This window comes from Neoarius graeffei, chromosome 27 (assembly GCF_027579695.1).
Source record: "Neoarius graeffei isolate fNeoGra1 chromosome 27, fNeoGra1.pri, whole genome shotgun sequence".
In the NCBI taxonomy this organism is placed as follows: Eukaryota; Metazoa; Chordata; class Actinopteri; order Siluriformes; family Ariidae; genus Neoarius; species Neoarius graeffei.
Genome location: NC_083595.1, coordinates 50,659,254 through 50,669,788, shown reverse-complemented (window position 1 = coordinate 50,669,788; position 10,535 = coordinate 50,659,254). Strand labels below are relative to the sequence as shown.

The 10,535-nt window shown below is 41.8% G+C and overlaps 1 protein-coding gene across 2 annotated transcripts in view; it reads right to left on the bottom strand.

The window, feature by feature from the left end:
• Positions 1-2,842: 2,842 nt before the first annotated feature.
• golm2 (golgi membrane protein 2) overlaps positions 2,843-10,535 on the bottom strand; it is a 36,790-nt gene continuing 29,097 nt past the window's right edge. The window contains exons 10-11 of one of the 2 annotated variants that reach the window (XM_060912078.1): positions 9,941-10,108; positions 2,843-5,328 (exon numbers count right to left, since the gene is read on the bottom strand). In XM_060912078.1, the coding sequence (XP_060768061.1) occupies positions 5,252-5,328; positions 9,941-10,108 (245 nt within the window). In that variant the 3' untranslated portion in view covers positions 2,843-5,251. The remainder of the gene's footprint in view (positions 5,329-9,940; positions 10,109-10,535) is intronic. The other variant, XM_060912079.1, reaches the window with a different exon arrangement.

Sequence of the window (10,535 nt, the reverse complement as noted above, 5' to 3'; positions counted from 1 at the left end):
TCCACAGCTTCCAGCCCTTTATCCATCCATCCATCCACAGCTTCCAGCCCTTTATCCATCCATCCATCCACAGCTTCCAGCCCTTTATCCATCCATCCATCCATCCACAGCTTCCAGCCCTTTATCCATCCATCCATCCATCCACAGCTTCCAGCCCTTTATCCATCCATCTACAGCTTCCAGCCCTTTATCCATCCATCCATCTACAGCTTCCAGCCCTTTATCCATCCATCCATCTACAGCTTCCAGCCCTTTATCCATCCATCCATCTACAGCTTCCAGCCCTTTATCCATCCATCCATCTACAGCTTCCAGCCCTTTATCCATCCATCCATAGCTTCCAGCCCTTTATCCATCCATCCATCCATCCATCCATCTACAGCTTCCAGCCCTTTATCCATCCATCCATCCATCCACAGCTTCCAGCCCTTTATCCATCCATCCATCCATCCATCCATCCACAGCTTCCAGCCCTTTATCCATCCATCCATCCATCCATCCATCTACAGCTTCCAGCCCTTCATCCATCCATCCATCCATCCATCTACAGCTTCCAGCCCTTTATCCTTCCATCCATCTACAGCTTCCAGCCCTTTATCCATCCATCCATCCATCCATCTACAGCTTCCAGCCCTTTATCCATCCATCCATCTACAGCTTCCAGCCCTTTATCCTTCCATCCATCTACAGCTTCCAGCCCTTTATCCATCCATCCATCCATCTACAGCTTCCAGCCCTTTATCCATCCATCCATCGACAGCTTCCAGCCCTTTATCCATCCATCTACAGCTTCCAGCCCTTTATCCATCCATCTACAGCTTCCAGCCCTTTATCCATCCATCCAACATCTACAGCTTCCAGTCCTTTATCCATCCATCCATCCATCCACAGCTTCCAGCCCTTTATCCATCCATCCATCCATCCATCCATCCAACATGTACAGCTTCCAGCCCTTTATCCATCCATCCAACATACAGTATACAGCTTCCAGCCCTTTATCCATCCATCCAACATATACAGCTTCCAGCCCTTTATCCATCCATCCAACATCTACAGCATCCATCCATCAATCCATCCAACACATACAGCTTCCAGCCCTTTATCCATCCATCCATCCATCCATCCATCCATCCATCCATCCATCCATCCAACATATACAGCTTCCAGCCCTTTATCCATCCATCCATCCATCCATCCATCCATCATATACAGCTTCCAGCCCTTTATCCATCCATCCAACATACAGTATACAGCTTCCAGCCCTTTATCCATCCATCCAACATATACAGCTTCCAGTCCTTTATCCATCCATCCAACTTACAGGATAGTTTTATCCATCCATTGATTCCGTTTATTTATCCAACTTATACAACTTCCATTCAACATACAGTATAGAGCATCCAGCCCTTTATCCATCCATCAATTCAATTTATACATCGAACTTACAGTATAGCTTTAATCCTTCCATTCCTTGATTCCATTTATCCAACATATACAGCTTCCAGCCATTTATCCATCCATCTATTCAGTTTATACAGCATCCATTGAACTTACAGTATAGCTTCATCCTTCCATTCCTTGATTACATTTATTTATCCAACTTCCATCCATGATGTACAGCTTCCAGCCATTTATCTATCCATCCACTGATTCCATTTATTTATCCAACTTCTACAACATCCATCCAACATATAGAGCATCCAGCCCTTTATCCATCCATCAATTCCATTTCCTTATCCAACTTATAAGTTGTATAATGATGGATCCATTCATCATTCAGCTTCCAGCCATTTATCCATCTATTCAATTTATACAGCTTCCATCCAAGTTAAGTTTATTTTTATAGCGCTTTTAACAATAGACATTGTCGCAAAGCAGCTTTACAGAATTTTGATGACTTTAAACATGAGCTAATTTTATCCCTAATCTATCCCCAATGAGCAAGCCTGTGGCAGCAGTGGCAAGGAAAAACTCCCTCAGACAAAATGAGGAAGAAACCTCGAGAGGAACCCATCCTCATTTGGGTGATAACAGACAACGTGATTATAACATTAAGTTTTAACATAAAGTCTGTTTCATCCATCCATCCCTTGATTCTTTTTATTTATCCAGCCATCCAACATATACACCTTTCAGCTATTTATCCAACTTACACAGCTTCCAGCCATTTATCCATCCATCTTACAGTATAGCTTACAGTACAGCTTCATCCATCCATTGATTCCATTTATTTATCCAACTTATAAGTTGGATAATGATGGATCCATCCATCCATCCTATTCAGCTTCCAGCCATTTATTGATTGATCAATCCATCCACCCCTTGATCCTTACTTGTCCAACTTATACAACTTCCATCCAACATATACAGCTTCCAGCCATTTATCCATCCATCCATCCATCCATCCATCGATTCTTTTTATCTAACTTATACAACTTCCATCCATCTGTCTATCCAGCCATCCAACATATACAGCTTTCAGCCATTTATCCATCCATTCATTCCATTTATTTATGCAGCTTATACCAACTTCCATCCATCTATCAAACAGGCACAGGTTCCAGCCATTTATCCATCCATCTATTCAATTTATACAGCCTCCATCCATCCATTCCTTGAGTCCACTTATCTACCTTATACATCTTCCATTCCTCCATTCATTTATTTACATAATACAGCTCCTGTCCTTTCATTCCTTCAACTTTGTCTTCATTATAATCATCTATCCTTCACCCATCTATCTAGCACCCATAAATTTATATCATTTCATTCATCCATGCAACTTTCACAGCTCCCCTTCATCCATCCATCCACCCATGAGGAAAGATACCAGTCACAGGAAAACAGTGGGACAGGATTTTTATAGAGGTTGTGTGAAAAACTGCAGTGGAGTACAGAAAGCTTTTGAGAAATGACTTCTTTGATGAACATTCCTTTTTCACTGTATAGGAGAAATCTGCAAATATTTCTTAAAGATGGTTTAAAAGTCTAACATTCATTTCTCTGGGTTCTAAAGTGGTGGTGAGTAGAGAAGTTTCTTTCCCCTGAATGTCATTACTGCAATAACACCTCAGCAATGACGGGAAAAACAAAGCAAAACAGGAGGATTCATATTACACCCACTGCTGCTAAAGTTCTGTAACTTGAAATACAAAGTGTTTAATGGCTGATGTAAAAAAGGTCATTTTTTCTTAAATGTATGGGGCTGTTCCTGCTGCATAATTTGCAAGTAAATATCATGATTTCCACAAAAATCAAAATCTTCATGACTTGGAGGTATTTTTGTACCAGCTGTCATCTCCATACTTTCATGAAAAAAAAAAAAAAACAGGTTTTCCTGATGGCAGTAAACTGGCAGGATATTAATGTAAAGTAATCTGAGGTATGCTAAGTGCCAAATCTTAAACATACTGGCAGCAGAATCAAGCAGGAGGAGAAAGACCTGGCAATCTGACATGCAACGCTTAGAAAGATTAAGCTGATTGAGCATATTTCTGCTGTAAGCAGTTGAAATAACAACCTGGTGTCTTTGGCTGGCTGATTTGAGAAATGTTTCAGAAGTCCATAAATGAAGAATAGGAGTGCGCATTTGTGCATTCAAACATATTTGGTGACCATGTTTACTTGGCTCAACAAACATTTCAATTTATCCATTTGAGAGCCTTGCTTTATTTTTGTGGAACTCTCAATTATTTATTTGCAAATTGCCAAAAAGAAAAAAAAATCCTGTTTATATTTATTACATAGCTCATTTAAATACTCAATTCTGATTGGTCAATTTACAGCATTCTATGGTCCGTGGACAGTCATTAGCAGAAGAAAATTTTTAAAATCAATACTTTGAGCCAAATTGATTTCGTAAGTCGCCCTGTAATAAATAGGATAACGTAGAGCAAGCCGGTCATTATGATGCATCATAATCATCCTATCAGGGTTGATTTTGCGATAATGACTGGCTCTTGTACACGATCCCTTATTTATATCTCGTCAAACTGCAAGCAAAGGGTTTCTTCAGGCTGTCGAGTTGAACTGGTTAAATATATAAATCTACATGTACAGTACTACTGAGTCGCGTCACAGTGATAGCAAAAAAAGTTCTTGTCTAATACAACTCCGCTCTTTGGAAAGGTGGAATAAACGGTTAAACTTTGTACAAAACCGTAAATGTGTTTTAGATACGTTTTAAAGATCCAGATCGACTTGGAAAACTCAGAACAATTGCAGTTATTAAAGTACATTCAGTATGCTAACTTTAGGTTTCGTTCCATTAAGAAAAGCACACAAGTGAAAAGTCTGAGACCTACAAGACACTGAGGTTTTCTACAGAATAATTCAGTAGAATCAGTGGCAGAAATATGTACATCAATCATCAATTTCATGGACATCTGGCAGGCAAACAGGAAGCTGCATCTCTCTTTTTGCTGTGGTACAGGGTATTGCTTTGTGTATTTCTGGAGGCTAAATATCCAATTTCTCGCATGCAAAAAGTAAAATAAAATCCATCAAAAAAAACCCATTTGTTCAAATCACCTGTAGAGTTCTTAACAGAGCAGGAATATTAATCTGAAGTGACTTGAGAGAGTCCTGTACAATTTATTGTCCAAAAGTGTCTCCAAGAAAGAAAGAGCAAAGAAGAAAGGAAAAAAGGCAACTTCCCATGCAGTGTTTCTGAAAACACAGCGTTCGATAAAGGGAAAAAACAAAAACAACCATATCCTCTGTAATGACCTTGTTCTCATGTGAGTTTAGGTTCTTTGTCGAGAACCACTGCCACAATGATAGGCCAGGAACCTATAAGGCTAGCATCGTTATTTTTTAAAAATTAAATAATGAAAAAATACATATCATTAGCAGGTGCATGTCCGTTGAAAAGCCTGCTTTAGACTTGAGAGAAAAAAGGGGGGGGGGGGGGGGGGGGGGGGGACGGACCCACAAATCAGTTTAACGGAAAACTCACTAATGTACATATTAAATATATACACACACATGTGCACATTAGTCATTTTACACATCCTTCTGATATTTTTAAATCCATTTCAAGTCAAGGATGAAAGACATTAAAAAAAAAAAAAAAGTGAAATCCTTCTTAAAAGTTGAACAGAAACATCCACATAGCCGCCGCGCTGCACGACAGCTCCAGGTAAGACGCAGTTCAAGTCATTCTCCTTTATATTTTGTGATTATTTTTTGTTAATTCAGTCTCGTACGTGTGACTATGCGAGACGTCTCGATCTGAGACTCCAGACTGAAGCTACAGGATGTCGACGGCTTGGCGCCGCTTGCCGTAGTCCACGCCACGTTCTCCTGGAACCTCCCGGTCTTCATCGTCTGGAGAAGGGAATAGAGGTTAGAGGGAAAAAAAAAAAAAAAACCACACACACACACACCAGATCACTGAGAAACGTATTTACAAAATCACATATACCAATCGCATACCGAGGACTGGAATTAAACCGAATTTCTGGCTCAGCATCAAATCACTTTTCGATGAACTGACTTTTTTTTTTTTAAAATAAATAAATAGGCAAACGTGCCACAGGTGACCGTCACATCTGGGTTATCAGAGAGGAAGTCAAGAAGTGTGTATGGAAACAGTATTGGATTGGATCACACTTTAGACAGCACTGTAGTGTTTCAGCCATCACAAAAACCACAGAAAGAGAAATGAGATGGGGGGGAAAGAAAAGCTGTTCATAAAAAGAGTAGCAGAGTGACAGAAGCCCAGGCAGGAGCGAGCCACATGCACACACACCTCCAGATAACCAAGCGACAAAACTAGACTCTTTCACACCCCCAAATTGCACTTCTGTGAAAAGTCTACATTTCCAACATCTTTAGGATACACTACAAAATAATTATAAATCTGTCCATCATATGATGACATTTCAAAAAAAAAAAAAAAAAAAAACCAAGAGTGCTCTGAGAGTGCAATATCCCCCGCTGGCAACTTGGCCATAACTCTGGTAAAATGCCACGGAATTGAACAAAATTTCAATATGCGCATTACCGACATAAAGAATCCTGTGAAATTCCTCCAAAAATTGTGAGAGGAGCTGATTTCAGAAGGTGAGCACCCTTCCCGGGATGGACGGACGGCCATCACCATGACATAATCCCCCTTCAAGCCTTTTGGCTATCGGGGGATAAAAAAAAAAAAACTCTGCCAAATTACATGAAATTCCTCCAAAAATTGAGGGAAGTTGATTTCAGAAAGCAAGCACACCTTGATGAAACTGCCAAAGAACAAGTTTGTTAATAATGAAGGGCATAACTCTGGGAAAATTTGCCCAAATTAAACGAAATTTCAATCTGCGTATAACTGTAATGTAACAAAGCGTTTTGCCAAGTTTGGTGAAATTCCTCCACAAATTGTGAGAGGAGTTGATTTCAGAAGAACGTACACCCTCATTAAATTGCCAAAGTACAAGTTATTTAAATCAAGAGTCAAAACTCTGGTCAAATTTTCACAAACGAAATTAAATTATAATATGCGTATTACTGTTATATAACAAGGCCTTTTGCTAAGCTTCATGAAATTCCTCCAAAAATTGTGAGAGGAGTTGACGTTAGAAGGAAAAAAAAAAAAAAACACCTTCATGAAATTGTCAAAGTATAATTTTGTTAATCAAGGGCTGTAACTCTGGTAAAACGTGACTGAATTGAACAAAATTACAATATGCGTATTACCGACATATAACAAAGAATCCTGCCAAGTTTCGTGAAATTCCTCCAAAAATCGTGAAGGGAGTTGATTTCAGAAGGTGAGCACCCTTCCCGGGACAGACGGACATCGCCACGACATCATCCCCCTTCGGGCCTCTCAGCCAGCGGGGGATAAAAAGTAATCAAAGAGGTTAAGGCTACGTTCACACTGCAGGCTGAAGTGACTCAAATCCGATCTTTTCGCCCGTATGTGACCTGTATCCGATCTTTTATTGACAATATGAACGACACAGATCCGATTTTTTCAAATCCGACCCAGGCCGTTTGGATATGTGGTCCTAATTCCGATTCCTATCCGCTCTTTTCATATGCGACTTCAGTCTGAACCGCCAGGTCGCATTCATCCAACTTACACGTCATCAACAAGCCACAAACGTCACTATTCTGCGCTGAAGTAGGCGGTGGGTCTCTCAAAAAAAGTTACAACATGGCGCATAATCACGGGCGCAGATAGAGGGTGGGACTCGTCCCACCCAGATTTAAATTCACCTCGCTCGGTCCCCCCCACTTATAGGGAGGAAAAAACGTCTATGCTGTCTTTCTTTGCATAAGGCAAACCTCACGGAAAAATCAAAAGACTAATTACCATTCGGTTTATTGAGGTGCACAGCAGTGTATACATAGTTGCAACAATTCACATAAAACAAAACAAAGACTGATATTCGGCTGGTTGAGCTGCGCAGACTGCACAGGTTGCGAGCTCAAGCTTGGTTGCTATGGTAACCCACAACAAGTTTGACAGGCATATCGGGGTTGGGGTTGGTTTGCTGGCAGCTTTGTCCCCCCCAGTTTTTTGTCCCCCCCCAGTTCAAAAAACGTATCTGCGCCCCTGCGCATGACATCAATGCGAGGGACGCTTCGGGCTGTGAAGGTTCTGAATCTTCTCAATGGAAGGACGCAGAGGTTAGGGAGCTGATTTCCATTTGGGGGGATGCAGCTATTCAAGCTAGATTGGATGGGTCATACCGCAACCGGGCGGTTTTACTTCCGTAAACACTGGCCATGCTCACTGCGTGTGACGTCGTCGTATCCTGCAGTGCACATGCGGAACACTTTTAGGTCGCTTTTCGTTCATACTGAGGATCACATACAAGTCGCATATATTTGTTAATGTGAACGACCTCACAAAAAAATCGGATTTCACAAAAAAATCGGAATTGAGCATTAAGCCTTGCAGTGTGAACGTAGCGTAAAATTGCCGTAATTCTGAGTTTCCATTTCTAAGGCAAGTCGAATGCAGAGTATTTCCTGCCTGCTTTCTTTTACCATCTGCCTCTTTGCCATTTTTCCCCCCCACTTCCCTGACAAGTTGGCATTCCCACAGCAATGACTACAGAGTGTATTAATCAAACCCCTAATATACTCTACCGTTAAATTCTTTAGTGTTTTTATTTTCATGTTTTTTTTCCCCCACCGTATTAGAATGAACGAGTGACTGAGTGAGAGAGTGATAACTGCAAAAGAATCATTAAAGATTTAACAATAATTTAATCAGTGTCTGTCCACACATTTAAAGGAGAACTGAAGTGATTTTTAAACTTGTTTTATTTCTTAATTAACATGTTATTCAGTTACGTTTTCGGTTTCAGTAACCTTATATCATGACTCGTATTGGCAACTAATTGCAATTAAATATTATACTTATCGGCCTATTCGGTTTTTAGCCGTGTTGAATTTCGTTTGTTTGGTCCACGGCAGGCGTCGCTTATCCGCACGATCTTCACGAGACTTTGAAACGTGAAGTGTCAGCCAGGTGTCAGTGCCGCCATTTTGAAAACTGTTTTCCAAACAAAATATTGCACAAAAACGAGTTTAAATGATGATTACTGCCTACTTTTTCAAACTTTCCTGATTACTATCAAAACGAGCAAAACTTCCGGCTTGATTACGTCAGCATTCGAAAGAGGGCGCGTGCGTCTTTTGACAACGTTGGCAGATGTCGGTCACTTTGATTTCCGCTGTACGTTTTACTTCCGTCCTACAATGTCTCGCACAGGTCTCAACGAATCTCGTTTACGGCCGTTGCTTTGACATATGGACTGATATATTACAGAGCATATTTCAAACACTCATAACATGCTATAGCAGCGACAAAATAGCGATCAAACATGCATTCCTACAGTCTATTTAATAAAATGAGATAAAACAGAATTTTGATGATTTAAAAAAAAAAAAAAAAAAAAAATGCCTTCAGTTCCCCTTTAAGCAATCAGAGAATTTGTAAACTCCAAGCCTACATAACTTGGGTAATGAAAAACATAAATAAATAAAATTAAATCTACAACCACAGAAATAATTTTCCAGCAGCAAACTTTTCAAATCAATTTATCATGGTTTCAAAGGTACCCTTTTCTATCAATTTCTTTCTCTTCCATTACGTTGCATTTCTTGTTTGTTGGTGAGAGATCACCGGCTGCTAACATCTCATCTCATTATCTGTAGCCGCTTTATCCTGTTCTACAGGGTCGCAGGCAAGCTGGAGCCTATCCCAGCTGACTACGGGCGAAAGGCGGGGTTCACCCTGGACAAGTCGCCAGGTCATCACAGGGCCGACACATAGACACAGACAACCATTCACACTCACATTCACACCTACGGTCAATTTAGAGTCACCAGTTAACCTAACCTGCATGTCTTTGGACTGTGGGGGAAACCGGAGCACCCGGAGGAAACCCACGCGGACACGGGGAGAACATGCAAACTCCGCACAGAAAGGCCCTCGCCGGCCACGGGGCTCGAACCCGGACCTTCTTGCTGTGAGGCGACAGTGCTAACCACTACACCACCGTGCCGCCCCAGCTGCTAACGATAGATAAATTTGTGGTTTTAATCTAAAGACAAGCTCCCCCCTCGCCGCAGTTGTCTTTGCACGCACACTCAGACTTGTAGAAAAACCCAGAAGATATCCAATTAACAGTGTACATTACACAAAATAACCTGATCACTGCACTCTAATCCAGGCCTCCCTCTTTATTCTCAGATGTGCGGTAATTTAATATCATCCTTAATCCGTTTACATGACCGCTTCGGTAATCTTGAGTTTATATAGACAGACAGACATAAGTAGACAGACAGATAGATTTGTGACTCTACGTAAAGCACTATCTGAGCGAAGCAGATGAGCGATGGTGGACATGAGGGAGGGGAACGGGACAAGAGAGGACGGACGGAGGAGGAAGAGCGACGCAAGGGACAGCCGGCCATCTCTCAGGCTCACCTTGGGCGTCTTCCTCGCCGCCGTCGCCGTCCTCCTCCTCGTTGTAGGCCAGCTCGGCCTGTTTGTCAGCCTCGTACTCGCCCACATTGCCGTCGTCCCCGTTGTAGTCCGCCAGCTTGGAGGTGCGCTGCGGATCTACGGGGGACTCGTTCTCGTCAAAGAAGCGGCCTGAGCGAGGCGGAGAAAAAAAAAAAAAAAGAGGGAGAGCGAGAGAGAGAGAGAGAGAGAGAGAGAAGAATGAGGGGGAAACATGGAGAGAGGAGAGGAAGAGGTCAGTCAGGATTAAGAGAGGCCAGTGTGAGAGTGAACGAATAATTCATTCATTCATTCTTAAGAGGAGAATAAAGGAACAAGGAAAGGGAAAGGGGGTGAAAAGAAGGACGCGGGCAGCAACTGTCACGCATGCGCACCTCCACACCTGCGTCCTAACATCGTGTTCTTATGACTCAAGACCAGAGGATTCACTCTCGTACCCATAATCTCATACACCTGAGAAATCAAGTCCTTAGGCTTTTCTGCAAGGCTCTGCATGCTGCGACTGCATGTTTCTGCAGCGATTACACACACGCACACGCTCGCAAACGCACGGAGCTGC